Source organism: Piliocolobus tephrosceles, chromosome 10, assembly GCF_002776525.5.
Source record: "Piliocolobus tephrosceles isolate RC106 chromosome 10, ASM277652v3, whole genome shotgun sequence".
Taxonomy (NCBI): Eukaryota; Metazoa; Chordata; class Mammalia; order Primates; family Cercopithecidae; genus Piliocolobus; species Piliocolobus tephrosceles.
In genome coordinates this window covers 96,140,137-96,155,419 of record NC_045443.1, presented here as the reverse complement: position 1 = coordinate 96,155,419, position 15,283 = coordinate 96,140,137, and the positions used below count along the sequence as shown (strand labels likewise).

The window sequence follows — 15,283 nt, the reverse complement described above, 5'->3', positions numbered from 1 at the left end:
GGAAGGAAGGAAGGAAGGAAGGAAAGAAAGAAAGAAAAAGAAAAGAAGAGAGGAAGGAAGGGGAGGAGAGGAGAGGAGAGGAGAGGAGAGGAGAGGAGAGGAGAGGAGAGGAGAGGAGAGGAGAGGAGAGGAGAGGAGAGGAGAGGAGAGGAGGTGAGGTGAGGTATTAGCTGGAATCAGAGGAAATGAACACTTTCAACCACTGCTGGCAGGCATGTAAAACAGAGTACCCTTCTGGAGAGCAGTCTGGCAATCTGTACTAAAATTTAAACTGCACATACCATTTGACCCAGAAATTCCACTTATAAAAAAGTATCCTAAGAAAATAACCATCAACCAATTGGCCATTCATAATGTAGCTATACAATGAAACAATATGCAGCTTTAAAAATCATGTCACTCTATATAAATGACAAGAAAAGATGATGATTCAATGTAATTAAGTGGTAAAAAGCAATATATGAGACTTTCTATTATGATCCCATTTGGTTTTAAAGGACAAGCGTATTTATAGAAGCAGCAAAATGATCTAGAAAACTATACACAAGAGCATTAGCAATGGTTGTGATCTGTTTTCTTTTTTATAGTTTTTTTCTAAGTTTTCCAATGAAAATCAACCATTACTTTTAAAGTCAGAAAAAAGGCTAACAAGAACTGAATCCTGCCACACTATCATGCATATCAAAAGCTTTAAAAAGGTGCATTGGTTCAGTGATTCTACTTCTCAGAATTTGCCAAGGAAACAACATAGGTACAAAGATAAACAAGAATGCTTATTACAACATCATAGGGATAAAAAAAACTGAAAACCTAAATGTTCGATAATTAAAGTTTGGTTAAATAAATTAGGGCACAGATATTTATTGGAATGCCATCATTCCAATATACATTATTAAATGTGAATATATTTTGCTAGATGAAAAAAACAAACTACAACAATTTACTATGTATTATAACCAAGAAATAACATACCTGAGCATAGAAAAATTACTGAAAGTACTTATAGTTTTCCAAATGTAAACATTTTGAGTAGCTACTTGGGAGTCATGACTTCAATCAAATACCATCTATGTGCTAACAATTCCCTATTTTCATGTTTCATCTATAATTCTCCCCAGAATTCCAGACTCACATATCTAACTGCCTATTCAATATTTCCAGCCAGATGTCTTAATAGGTTTATCAGACTTAATATATCCAAAATGAGTTCTTAACCATCCCCATTCTCTGCAGGAAAAAGCTTGTTCTCCCACAGACTTCTATTTCATGTCATGGACTCCATTCTTTCCATTGGAGTTGGAGTCATCTTTGATTCTTCTTTTTCTTATAATGCATATCAAACCCATCAGCAAATCATGATGATTCTACCCCTCTATCATCACTTTCTTTCCCCTTCCCTGCTCTCTCCTTCTTCTAAGCACTTAACTACCCACCGAAATATAATAAATTTGTTTAATGTCTGCCTCCTCCCAGAACATAAACTCAATGAGAGCAGAGACTTTGTGCCTGTGCTTTATCCTCTTAATGAAAAGCAATATACATAGCAAGCACTCAATAAATATTTATTGAATCAATGAATATACTTTTCCACTATCCATTTCCTCTCAACGCTTACAAAATAAATCCATACTGCCCAAGAAGGAAAGCTACTAGTAAGAAGAGGATTAATTCTGAGGTGGTTCATTTACTAGTTACTAAGGTACCTTTTCTAATCACTACAGGTAAAAACAAAAATAATTACACAGGCTACAATCCCATTTTTACTAATAAAAAAATGATACTAATAAAACAAAACATGTTTATGAACAGGACAGCAAAGCAAAATACCAAACATCAACGACAACAACAGTGGTAAATTTAACTATATAAAAATTCAAATCTTCAGCTGGCTGCTGTGGCTCATGCCTGTAATCCTAACACTTTGGGAGGCTGAGGGGAGTGGATCACTTGAGCTCAGGTCGAGCTCAGGAGTTTGAGACCAGCCTGGGCAACATGGTGAAACCCCACGTCCACCAAAAATACAAAAATATTAGCCAGGCATGGTGGCGTGTGCCTGTACTCCCACCTACATGGGGGCTGAGGTGGAAGGATCACTTGAGCCCAGGAGGTTAAGGTTGTAATGAGCTGAGATTGTGCCACTGCACTCCAGACTGAGTGACAAAGTGAGACCCTGTCTCAAAAAAAAAAATTCAAATGGAAAGCAATATAAACAAAATTCAAGACAAAAAAATAAACCAGAAAAAAGCACGTAATGGAAAAAGGAAAGTCAGATAAAATAATTTTTAAATGGGTCATCTTACCTTGTGCATCTTGGCACTGGCCATGTGATAGGCCAGAAAGTTGTACCAATACATACAGTCTTCCTGATCTGGTGAAAGAGTATGCGGCTGGTGATATCTCTGAAACTGAGTGATTATCTTTTTATGTAGATCCTGCAACCCAAATGAAACATTTCAGAAGCCAGAAACAATTTTATAACCTAAGCATCACAGTAACTTCAGCTTCCAAAGCTATTAAGAATGCACAGAGAGGCCAGGCTCGGTGGCTCACATCTGTAATCCCAGCACTTTGGGAGGTCAAGGTAGGAGGATCACTTGAGGCCAGGACTTCAAGACCAGCCTGGGCAACATAGGGAGATATCCCTAGGTTTTATTTTTTACAAAAAAATAAAAAATAAAAAAACAGTCAGGTGTAGTGGCATGTGCCTGTGGACCCAGCTACTCGGGAATTAGCTACTCAGGATCATTTGAGCCCAGGAGTTTAAGGCTGAAGTGAGCCACTGCATGCCAGCCTGGGCAACACAGTGAGACCCTGTCTCAAAAAAAAAAAATATATATATATATATATATATACACACACACACAGAGAAAGAATCTCCCCATAAAATAATGACTTTACAGTGGAGAAACCTGGCAGATACCACTTTAACCAAATTATCAACATTAACATCGCCCATAATAAAACATATCAACACCAACAGTCTGGGCATAGTGGCTCATACCTACAATCCCAGCACTTTGGGAGGCCAAGGCAGGTGGATCACTTGAGCCCAGGAGTTCAAGACCAGCCTGGGCAACATGGCAAAACGCTATCTCTACAAAAATTTTTTTAAAAACCACCAAGTACTCTCAGCATATGATGCCACTGAGAAAGATACAACATCATTGGTATTCTTGCCAAATATGTATAACTTCAATGTAGTCAGGAGAAAACATCAGACAAAACCAAATTTGGGTATACTGTACAAAATTACTAGCCAGTACTCTTCAAAAGTGACAAGACCATGAAAGATAAAGACTGATAAATTTTCACAGATTTGAGGAGACTGAAAAAATGACAGATAGGGAAACAAGACAATCACATTCAATACAGGGTCCTAAATTGGCCTGGACCACAAAAAGAACATGTAGATTAGCGAACAGTATTGTATCAATGTTAATTTTCTGGCTTTAACAACTGTACTATGGTTATATAAAATGTTAGTATTAGGGGAAGCTAGGTGAAGGACTTACGCATAGAAACTGTCCACTATTTTGTAACTTTTCAATAAATCTAAAATTATTTCAAAGGAAAAAGAAAAAAAAAAGTAAACCAAGATTCAAGTACCTGAAGCTGGCTGCAATTCTTCTCTGTAAGAAAATCTACTTGAAGATCATGTAAATAATAACGAAACGACTTTCCATTCCGATCACAAAATAAAAGAGACTTATTTACAAATTCCTGCAGTATGTCTTCAACTTCTTCAGTTTCCATGTCCCAGAGAATACATAACACCTAGGAATAATGTAAGTATTTAATATGCCACAAAAGTACAATGACCAGGACTGTAGACAGGTATTATCACACACACACACACACACACACACACACACACACAGTATCTTAAAGCCCTGAGTAAGAACGTCCCCATTTCTTAAGAAGAAACCCAACTACTCCTCAAGATAGAAAAAGAGAAAGAGAAGTCAGATGCTTCTTCAGCTGCACTAGAACCACAAAAATAGGTTAACTCCTGAGTTCAACACAGAGCCCTTAATGGAGGCTAACAGCAGAGGAACTTCTATACCCAACACCCCACCACCTCAGTACCCTGGGTCTTATCCTTCCAAAGGTCTCTGTAACAACATGCTCAGTACTATATCAATGCTTACATGCAATAAATACCCAATGATAAGGATCATTGATCCCATTACCTTTGTAGGCACCTTAACGTCCTTCTGAAGGATGGAAAGATCTGTGTAATAATATTTGATGTCTTCTCTGAGCATTTCAACACTTATAGACATGGCTTCATCTAGAGCCTCATAATCATAAGATGAAGATTTCCTTATTCTCTTAAACTGCTTATTCTGAAGTTGTTTGAGGTAGTACTCCCAGCGATTGGGAAAATCACGTAAAAGTGCACCAATTAAAGATACTACAAGGGGAGAGCCTTAAAAAAAAAAAAAAAGGAAGTCACTGTGCTAATACCATCCTATTTTGTCACTACTAAGAATCAACTTACTTACACTAGTACGAAACAATTTCTGCTGCATGTTATCAAAAGCCTTAAGTATTTATCACTCTTGACTTCACTTCTAGATATTTATTCCAAAAAAAATTATAAATAAGATTTAATTTAATAAGTTCCTGATTATCTTTATTAAGTCAAAATAACATAGATTAAATCTGGCTAAGATGTCATTACAAAAAACAATATATATATATATGTGTGTGTATATATATAATGTATATATATACACACACACATATATATGCCAGCCTGAGCAACATAATGAGATCTTATCTCTACTAAAAATAAAAATTAGAAATATCAGCCAGGTGTGGTGGTGCATGCCTATAGTGCCAGCTACTTAGGAGGCTGAGGTGGGAGGATTGCTTCAGTCCAGGAGGTTGAGGCTACAGTGAGCCATGATGGCACCACTGCATCCCAGCCTGGGGAACAGTGTGAGAGCCTGTCTTAAAGAAAAAAAAGAATGATTAAGTTTAAGGATATTCATCACAGCATACTTAGAACAGTGAAAAAAATATTTTTTTTTGTTTTTGTTTTTTTTGGTTTTTTTTTGAGGCGGAGTCTTGCTCTGTCGCCCGGACTGGAGTGCAGTGGCCAGATCTCAGCTCACTGCAAGCTCCGCCTCCCGGGTTTACGCCATTCTCCTGCCTCAGCCTCCCGAGTAGCTGAGACTACAGGCGCCCGCCACCTCGCCCAGCTAGTTTTTGTATTTTTAGTAGAGACGGGGTTTCACCGTGTTAGCCAGGATGGTCTCGATCTCCTGACCTCGTGATCCGCCCGTCTCGGCCTCCCAAAGTGCTGGGATTACAGGCTTGAGCCACCGCGCCCGGCCAAAAATCTTAAATAATGTAAACAATGTCCAATAATAGAGAAGTGGTTGAATAAATTAAGATATATCAATATTATGCCACTGGTAAATTTTTTTCAAAAAAATATTTAACAACATGGGAAAATGCTCAAGATATATAAAAAGGGTAAGGTCAGTCGGGCGCAGTGGCTCACGTCTGTAATTCCAGCACGTCGGGAGGCTAAGGCGGGCAGATCACAAAGTCAGGAGATCAAGACCAGCCTGGCTAACACAGTGAAACCTCGCCTCTACTAAAAATACAAAAAAATTAGCAGGGCATGGTGGTGGGCACCTGTAGTCCCAGCTACTCGGGAGGCTGAAGCAGGAGAATGGCGTGAACCCGGGAGGCAGCGCTTGCAGTGAGCCAAGATCGCACCACTGCACTCCAGCCTGGGCAACAGAGCAAGACTCCGTCTCAAAAGAAAAAAAAAGAAAAAGGGTAAGGTCCAGCTGGGTGTGGTGACATGCGTCTGTAGTCTTAGCACTTTGGGAGATTGAGGTGGGAGGATTGCTTGAGGGCAGAAGTTTGAGACCTGCCTGGGCAACATAGTGAGACCCTGTCCCTACAAAAAAATTTAAAAATTACCCAGGTAGGTGGTGAGTATCTGCAGTCCCAGTTATTCAGGAGGCTGGGGCAGGAGGATTGCTTAAGACGAAACATTCAAGCCTGCAGTGAGCTATGATCTTGTCACTGCACTCCAGCCTGGGTGACAGAGCAAGACACTGGCTCTTCAAAAATAAGGGCAAGATCCAAAACTATGTATACATAATCTGAATTTTTAAAATCTTTGTTCTAAAAGACTGGAGGCAATACTCTCATGATGCTAATAATTACCAGATTATGGATAATTTCTATTTTTTCTTTATAGTTTCACACATTTTCAAAATGGACATGCATCACCCTTTGTAATAACTACAAATCAAGCATTTTTCCTAAGTGTAAGATTTCTTTAAAAATAAACAAAACTGGCCAGGTGTGGTGGCTCAGGCCTGTAATCCCAGCACTCTGGGTGGCCGAGGCAGGTGGATCACGAGGTCAGAAGTTCAAGACTACCCTGGCCATGATGGTGAAACCCCGTCTCTACTAAAACTACAAAAATTAGCTGGGTGCAGTGGCACACGCCTGCAATCCCAGGTACTAGGGGACTGAGGCAGGAGAATCACTTGAACCTGGGCAGCAGAGGTTGCAGTGAGCAGAGATCACGCCACTGCACTGAAGTCTGGGTGACAGAGTGAGACTCAGTCTCAAAAAATAAATAAATAAACAAACAAAACTGTGTTTCTATTTGATGGCAGAATGAAAAATAAGGTGGCCAGGTATGGTAGCTCATGCCTAAAATCCCAGCACTTTGGGAGGCCAAGGTGGGCAATCACCTGAGGTCAGGAGTTCGAGACCAGCCTGATCAACACGGCAAAACCTCATCTCTACTGAAAATACGAAAATTAGCCAGGCATGGTGGCACATGCCTGTAGTTCTAGATACTCGAGAGGCTGAGGCAGAAGAACTGCTTGAACCTGGGAGGCAGAAGTTGCAGTGAGCCAAGATCACGCCACTGCACTCCGGCCTGAACGACAGAGTGAGACTCCGTCTCAAAAGAGGAAAAAAAAAGAAAAAGAAGAAAAAGAAGGTATTTCCAAGCATAGCAACAATGAAAGAAATAATTTTAAGAGTTGATAGATTTGACTGTATAAAATTTTAAGCTTCTATATGTCAAAAGAATACAACAAATAAAAAGTACACAAAAAACTGGGAAACAGGCTGGACATGGTGACTCATGCCTATAGTCCCAGCGCTTTGGGAGGCTAAGGTAGGAGGATCATTTGAGGCAAGTAGTTCAAGACCAGCCTGGGCAACATAGCGAGATCCTATATATAAATTTTACATTAAAAAATTGTTTTACTGGGAAATAATACTTGTAAAAATATGACAAAGAGCTAATAGTTTCAATTTTTAGAGTATTTAGAAATAAGTTAAAAATGCTTATATCAAAAAAGAAAAGTGAGTCAAGGATAATTTCTTAAAACATATTCAGTAAACAAGTAAAAAGTTTAACTTCACTAACAAAAAATGCAAATTAAGACACCAGTTTTTACTTACCAAATTAGAATACTACTTTTATAAAATCCCAAGCAAAAACAAGTTTTAAATCTGATTCTCACTATATTTTTAACTCTGACAGCAGAGGTCACATCTGTGTCTCACTTCTCTCGCTAATGTGGTCTCTAACACACTGTGGGTAGATGGTAAATATTATTTTAATGAATAAATAAATACCATAATATCATGTATCCATTTAAGATATCAGAGAAGAACCTAAAATACTAAATCTCCCAGAAAAGTTTTTGGATGTTCATGTGCTAAGTTATCATATTCATTAGCTTGATTTACAAAAGGGAAATTATATAACTCCCTATAACCTCCTCATAAACAAAATAAATAACCATACCTTTACATTCTTTTATAATACTATGAGCTTGTTCTGGCAAATCTGCTTTCTTCATATTAACAAAAAGGGATAAAATTTCAAGTCCTTTTTCTTTTCCTAAGGAACTCTCCACAGGGACTACATATTTAGGACCTGCAAACAAAAATCACAAGACAACGTAAGTAATTTGGTATGCCACATATTTAAATGTAATTGAATTAAATATGAAGGTACTAAAAAGTTAATGAATAATCCTTACCCATTACTGAATCTGTAACACTCTTGTCTCTGGTTGTAAGAAGAATCTGACACTGATTGTCAAAAGCTTTCAACACCCAAGAGTCCCAAACATCATCCAAGATCAACAGAGACCTAATTAAAAAAAAAAAAATTAATCACTAATGACACTTACTTTAAGCTTCCTTTTAAAAAGATAATCCCACCAGTGTCTTTTAAAATCTACCAGATTAAAAATTTTTTTAAACAAATAGATAGCTAGGTCTAAGAAAATGATTCTTCCTCTTTGCTATATTCTTTTCTCAATATGCTGATTCAAATAAGGAAAAAAAAAAATTAGAGACTTCCTTCTCCTCAAACCCTAAATCAGAACATATTAAAATTACAGATCCGACCATAAAAGGTTCAGCCACCACTTATTGAGTGCCTTAAAAAAAAAAAAAAGGGACCATTACTATCCAAGTAACGGGATTTTCCAACTTAGTCTTTAAGCACCAAAACCAAACTAGAACTGAGCTCAGGTTAGCATTAGAATGCATCATACAATAATGACGATATGTAACCATTTTTCACCTATAAAACTAGCAATTTCAAATGTTGCAAGCTAAAAGAATATTACCTTTCACACAAGTGTTTTTTTTTTTAAACAATGTGTTTATTCATAGTAACTGAGAAGCTTTATGTCAACTCCCAATTGGTCTCTCCAAAAACTTTTCTAAACTCACTAGAACAGATGAGGGGAAAAAATATAACTAAAACCTGATAGCATAATTATACACCAGCATTTCTGTCTAAATGACACACTGTGGCTGTACATTACAAAAAAATACTCTAGGCACATATATAGGTTGAAAAATTACACAAGCATAAACCAAATGAGACTGAGAGATTAAAAAAATATGCCTGGCTTTATAAGCTAGTCTGACACATCTGAAAGTGGCTACATTATTTTACTCAACAGAAGTCACTTTTATTTTTGCAAAAAAGGGAAAGCAGAACTAGGGTAAAGTTATCGAGCAATTAAAGAGGGAAGGGTTAGTGATCTCAATCCTATTTCCTCTATATAAATCAATATCAAGAGAACGAGGGGCTAGGCATAGTGGCTCACGCCTGCAATCACAGCACTCTGGGAGGCCAAGGTGGGCGGATCACGAGGTCAGGAGATCGAGACCATCCTGGCTAACACGGTGAAACCCCATCTCTACTAAAAATACAAAAAATTAGCCAGGCGTGGTGGCAGGTACCTGTAGTCCCAGCTATTTAGAAGGCTGAGGCAGGAGAATCACTTGAATCCAGGAGGCGGAGCTTGCAGTTAGCAGAGATTGCACCAAGAAAACATAACAAGTATGCATCAGAATCACCTAGTAGGCTTTTTCCAAAAATACTCTTCTCACCCTATATTCTGATATTAATACCCTTACCAACTTGAGAATCACTACTATACTCAGCAACTGCTACAGACTGCATCCTTGGGTGCATTATGGCATTTTTAAAAAGTGCAGAGCCACTACCTCTCACTCGATATACTATAACATTCCCAAAGAATGCTTTATTTGTCTTTATACTTGCAGCACTTGGCCCAGAACCTGGCACAACACTCAATGTTGGTTAAATGAACAAATGAAAGAGAGGCTGTTAGATGACAGAAATCAAATTGTTGACTGAATCCAAGGTTATACTCTTAAGACTAGCAGCAGCTAAACTGCTGTCTCCCTTTTGGCTAATGAAAACGGTGAAACACTTGGTAACAGTGCCTGGCACATAATTATAATGGTAAGCATTTGCTGAATTAATTAACTGTTGAACAAACAAAACAAACTCACTCCTGAAGTATGTGGAAGTAGAACAGTTACATGTGTATTTCCAGAAACTAAGACAATCCAAAAGAAAAGCCCCATTAAAAATCTTTCCTGACTTTTTTTAATTGAAATAAGGTCTTCCTCTGCCACCCAAGCTGGAATACAGTGGCACAATCTAGGTTCACTGCAGCCTTGATCTCCCAGGCTCAAGTGATCCTCCCACCTTAGTCTCCTGAGTAGCTGGGACCACAGGTGTGTACCACCACACCTGACTAATTTTTCTATTTTTTAGAAAGACAGGGTTTCGTCATGTTGCCCACACTGGTCTCGAACTCCTGGGCTCAAGCAAACTATCCACCATGGCCTCCCAAAGTGCTGTGACTACAGGCATGAGCCACTGTGCCTGGCCTTTTCCTGACATTTATCAGTTGCCTGCATTTATTCTCTCTTGTTCTGTGTTAACTCACTAGAAATAATGGATTCAAAGTAAGAAGTTTGCACTTTCTAGCAAAGAGCACTCACCAACTCACTCACTTAAGACATTCCCTGAGAGCCTAGAATCGTACATATGAGACGATGTGGTAGATAGGATGCAAAGAGAAAAAGCAGTTTTAGGTCAAATGGCAGCCCCCTTTTTTTCTTTTTAAATACAAGAAAGAAAAGCAAGAAAGCAATGGTTCTTTCTTTCTCTTTTCTTTCTTTCTTTTTTTTTTTTTTTGACAGTTTCACTCTTATTGCCCAGGCTAGAGTGCAATGGCACGATCACGGCTCACTGCAACCTCTGCCTCCCAAGTTCAAGCGATTCTCCTGCCTCAGTCTCCCGAGCAGCTGGGATTACAGGCATGCACCACCAATACCTGGCTAATTTTGTATGTTTAGTAGAGATGGGGTTTCACCATGTTTATCTGGCTGGTCTTGAACTCCTGACTTCAGGTGATCCAACCGCCCTGGCCTCCCAAAGTGCTTGGATTACAGGCATGAGCCACCGCGTGTGGCTGCGATGGTTCTCTCTTACCCTCTTTTTAGGACAGCAGGAAAAAGTCATGATGTTCTCAAGAAGTCAGTAGTTACGTCTTATTGGGACTTCACACACCAACTAAATTTGACCATCAGTACCTTGGGTGTTTGCGAAGCATCAGAATGCGAAGACGGTCTTTAGCCTCTTCAATATTAAGTGGAAGCCTCTGGGAAAAACTCTCATCTTGATCCAATCGTGTGCAAAGATTCTGCAGTTTCATCAGAAGTCCAGATTTGTCTTGTTTCCCAACTGAAACCCAATGCACTCCCCCTGGGAAACAATCTAGTGAGGGAAAGAATAATGAACTTAAGGCCTTTCAACAGGAGTCCTCCTTTAAATGGTTTTACTGTTAAGCATCAGATTTACTCCAATTTTCAGTCCCATCATATCTTCGACCTCTCTTGATTTAGAGTATAAATTTTACATGCAAGATATTGGTAGGCTTTATATCCTGAATCTAAGACAAGTTGAAGATGTGAAGAAACTGAAGTTTGGAGTAAATTTGTGGCTTATCAGGAAAATCTTACCAAGTAAAGTTTTATTATCTTTGTCCTGTGTCGTCAATGATCACTGCACAGCAGTTTCTAAACCTTGTACTCCTGACTTTTTGGGATGGTAATTCTTTGTTGTAAGGGAATGTCCTATGCATTATAGGATGTTTAACAGCCTCTTTGGCCTCTATCCACTAGATGCCAATAGGATTCCCCTTCACCAGTACCGACAAACAAAAATGTCTCCAAACATTGTCAAATGTCACCTGGGGGGGGTGCAAAATCACCCCTCATTGAGAACCACTGATGTCCTGGAACATATAACTCACCCATTATGGTTTTCTTACACAGATTTAAAATAGGAAATTAGATTCAAGTCTGGCTCTACTGCTTACTAGCTAAGCAATCTTTAGCAAATCATTTAACCTCAGTCTCATTTGTTATACTGAAATAAGGTTGTCTAGCCCACCTATTTCAGAGTTGCTGTGAAAAATTAATGATATAAAATATGTGAAATTGCTATGTTAAGCATAAAGGATTAAAACAGGATGTTAGTGTTATAGATCTGAGAGCAACTTACCAATATTAAGCTTCGAACTAGTAAGCACTAGGAATGGCCATGATTATTATTACTGTTATCATCATCATTGTTAATTGAGCCATAAAACATCTTGAAATATGTATTTTTATTTATGTATTATCAGGAGCCAAAATCTTAAGTCTTCATAGACTATACTTAATCACCTCCACATAAATATACATATATAAAAAAGAGGGGCCCCTATGTATAAAATATGGTAAACAGTAGCATTAGATCATTCCAGTAGCATCAATCATAAAGATTTATGTGATCTTAAACATACCAAAAAAGCAAAAAACAGACTCAAAGATAAATGAGTTAAATTATACCAAAGGGCAATTTATTTACTGGTATTCACAAATAATTAAATACAAATATAAATCACTATTTTAAAAACTTAAATCACCCAAAAGAGATACTTGCATATATGCACAAATATCTATTTACATCAGATATTTATTGGGCACTATTCTAAGAGTTCTATGTATATTCATTCATTTAATACTATAGCACACTATCAAGCAGACACTATTACCTTCATTTTGAAAATGAAAAAACTAGCCAGGCGCGGTGGCTCACGCCTGTAATCTCAGCACTTTGGGAGGCTGAGGTGGGCGGATCATGAGGTCAGGAGATCGAGACCATCCTGGCTAACATGGTGAAACCCCGTCTCTACTAAAAATACAAAAAATTAGCCGGGCACAGTGGCGAGCGCCTGTAGTCCCAGCTTCTCGGGAGGCTGAGGCAGGAGAATGGCATGAACCTGGGAGGCGGAGGTTGCAGTGAGCCAAGATCGCACCACTGCACTCCAGCCTGGGTGACAGAGCAAGACTCCGTCTCAAAAAAAAAAAAAGAAAAAGAAAATGAGGAAACTGAAGAACAGAAAAGTTGAGTAATTTACCCAAAGTTACACAGCTAATAAAGCAAAGCTGAGATTCAAACTTAAAGCATCAATGTTCAACTTCTACACCATTCTGCATCAACAAGAATATTCACTGCAGCATTGTTTGCAACAGGAAAAAGCTGGAAACAACCCACAATGTCCACCTTAACCTACTATCCCATTGCAGGCTTCCAAAGTCTCAGACAGGCCCAACTGAACTTTGTATGTAAATGAAGTCTGCAGTAGTGAATAGGACTTGACATTTTAATTATGGAAATGAGACTTTTTATAACTTGAAGTGATGTGGAGTCTTTGAACCTGCACAAGGTCAAGGAAAGGATCAGTCCCAGAAAAGAGGAAGTAAGCAAAGGTCTGGATGAAGCCATGAAGAGCAAATACCTACTCCATTTCCCAGCATAGAGAAAAAAACCGGTTTTCGCTCCAGATAAGGAGAGGACTAAAGAGCCAAGAGTATGTGCTAAGAAGCAACTGAATGATGGACAATAAAATGATGGACAATGACAGCTGAAGTCTAGGAGAGGACTGATAATATGAATAGAGAGGATATTCTGGAATCAATGGATGAGAAGTCTTGGTAAGTCTATAGCAATAAACTTGAAGAATAAAATAGGTGGAGGTGGGTAAAGAGTAGAAAACAATGCTCAACATCAAGATTTCAAAAGTGCTGTAGTTCTAGTAATGACAAGGATCAGGGTCCAGCCTGTAATCAGGGAAGAATTAAGAAATGGCCACAGGAGGCCGGGTGCAGTGGTTCATGCCTGTAATCCCAGCACTTTGGGAGGCTGAGACAGGAGGATCACGAGGTCAGGAGATCCAGACCATCCTCGCTAACATGGTGAAACCCCGTCTCTACTAAAAATACAAAAAATTAGCGGGTCATGGTGGTGGGCACCTGTAGTCCCAGCTACTCAGGAGGCTGAGGCAAGAGAATGGTGTAAACCCAGGAGGCAGAGCTTGCAGTGAGCAGAGATCGCCCCACTGCACTCCAGCCTGGGCGACAGAGCGAGATTCCATCTCACAAAAGTTAAAAAAAAAAAAAAAAAAAAAAAGTCACAGGAGACAAAGAGGTGAAGGAAAGAAGAGGTTAAGGTTTTGGATGACTCATCCACATAGGTATCAAAATCACTAAGAGTGCTAACAGACAAAGGGCATAAGAGGAAGGTTAAAAGCTAAGAACTCCAATCGTCAATGAATAAGACCGTGATTACATCCATAGGAAAGGTTAGAGACATGAACCTCAAAGCATTCAGCTGGAGAAGGGAGTATTAATGGTCTGGATGAGGCAACAGAGAGCAAGAACAATGCCCACCCATTTCCTGGTGCTAAAGTATGTGGGATATAAAGGAAAAAACTTGCCATGTCACTTAAGAAGGTTATGGAAAAGGCAGTAACCTCAGGAAACTGCCCAGTTTCAGACAAGGCAAGAAGGTGAATATTCTAAGAAGTTGATGATACAAGAGAGTTTCCTGCTCACAGAGGAGGAGTTCTACAGGGTATGGCAGAAACACATAGGAATGAGAGAAGACCTAGATCAGAATTTGTCAATGTACTGAATAATGACTGCATGAAAGTCTAAAATATAACAAACAACTGGAGACAGAGAACTGTACAGTAACTGAGATAGAGACAGGGCTGTGAAGCCTGGTTTGATTATCATGCTAATGTCTTAGAAGAAGGTAGACAAGCCCTATTGCTTACTCCTAAAGATTCTGAGGTCCCCTCAGGCCTTCTTCAGTGTAAGTTTACAGTTATGACCTTCAGTGTAAGTTTACAGTTATGAAACAGCAAGCCCTTGAGACTTCACTTAAAGCTGTGCTCTGTATGTATATATATTCATAAATGCAGAGAATAAAGTTTGGAAAAATTTACTCCAAATTGTTAACCAAGACTATCTCTAGGGTAAGATTTAGAATTTAGAGCCAGGCATGGTGGCTCCCAGCACTTTGGGAAGCCAAGGCAGACAGATTGCTTGAGCCCAGATTTCGAGACCAGCCTGAGCAACATGGTAAAACCATGTTTCTAAAAAAATACAAACATTAGCCAGGCAAGGTGCTATGCACCTGTGGCCCAGTTACTCAGGAGGCTGAGGTGGGAGGATGACTTGAGCCTGGGAAGTTGAGGCTGCAGTGAGCCAGATTCATGCCACTGCACTCCAGCCTGGGTGACAAAGTGAGAGTCTGTCTCAAAAATAAAAATAAAAAAAAAAGATTAAGAATTTAGGAGAAAGCAAAAAGGAGCAAGTAAGGAGAACTTTTACTTCTTTATAAATGAAAATACTACTTTTAAAATATACAGATGTAAACTATCTGTTGCCTTAAGTTTCCTTTTTTTCAAATTTGTGCTGTCTACCTAAAATTTGTAAAAATCGGCCAGGCACGGCGGCTCAAGCCTGTAATCCCAGCACTTTGGGAGGCTGAGGTGAGGGGATCACTTGGGTCAGGTGTTCGAAACCAACCTGGCCAACAAGGTGA

At 39.0% G+C, this 15,283-nt stretch overlaps 1 protein-coding gene across 9 annotated transcripts in view; it reads right to left on the bottom strand.

Moving 5' to 3' along the window:
- APAF1 (apoptotic peptidase activating factor 1) overlaps window positions 1-15,283 on the bottom strand; it is a 126,447-nt gene that overhangs the window by 101,758 nt on the left and 9,406 nt on the right. For 8 of the 9 annotated variants that reach the window (XR_002724710.1, XR_002724717.1, XM_023183826.2 and 5 more), the window contains exons 5-10: window positions 10,936-11,119; window positions 8,043-8,155; window positions 7,805-7,936; window positions 4,191-4,429; window positions 3,607-3,774; window positions 2,301-2,432 (exon numbers count right to left, since the gene is read on the bottom strand). Coding sequence is in view for 7 of the 9 variants with exons in the window: in XM_023183826.2 (XP_023039594.1) it covers window positions 2,301-2,432; window positions 3,607-3,774; window positions 4,191-4,429; window positions 7,805-7,936; window positions 8,043-8,155; window positions 10,936-11,119 (968 nt within the window). In the remaining 2 variants the exon portion in view is untranslated. The remainder of the gene's footprint in view (window positions 1-2,300; window positions 2,433-3,606; window positions 3,775-4,190; window positions 4,430-7,804; window positions 7,937-8,042; window positions 8,156-10,935; window positions 11,120-15,283) is intronic. The other variant, XM_023183897.1, reaches the window with a different exon arrangement.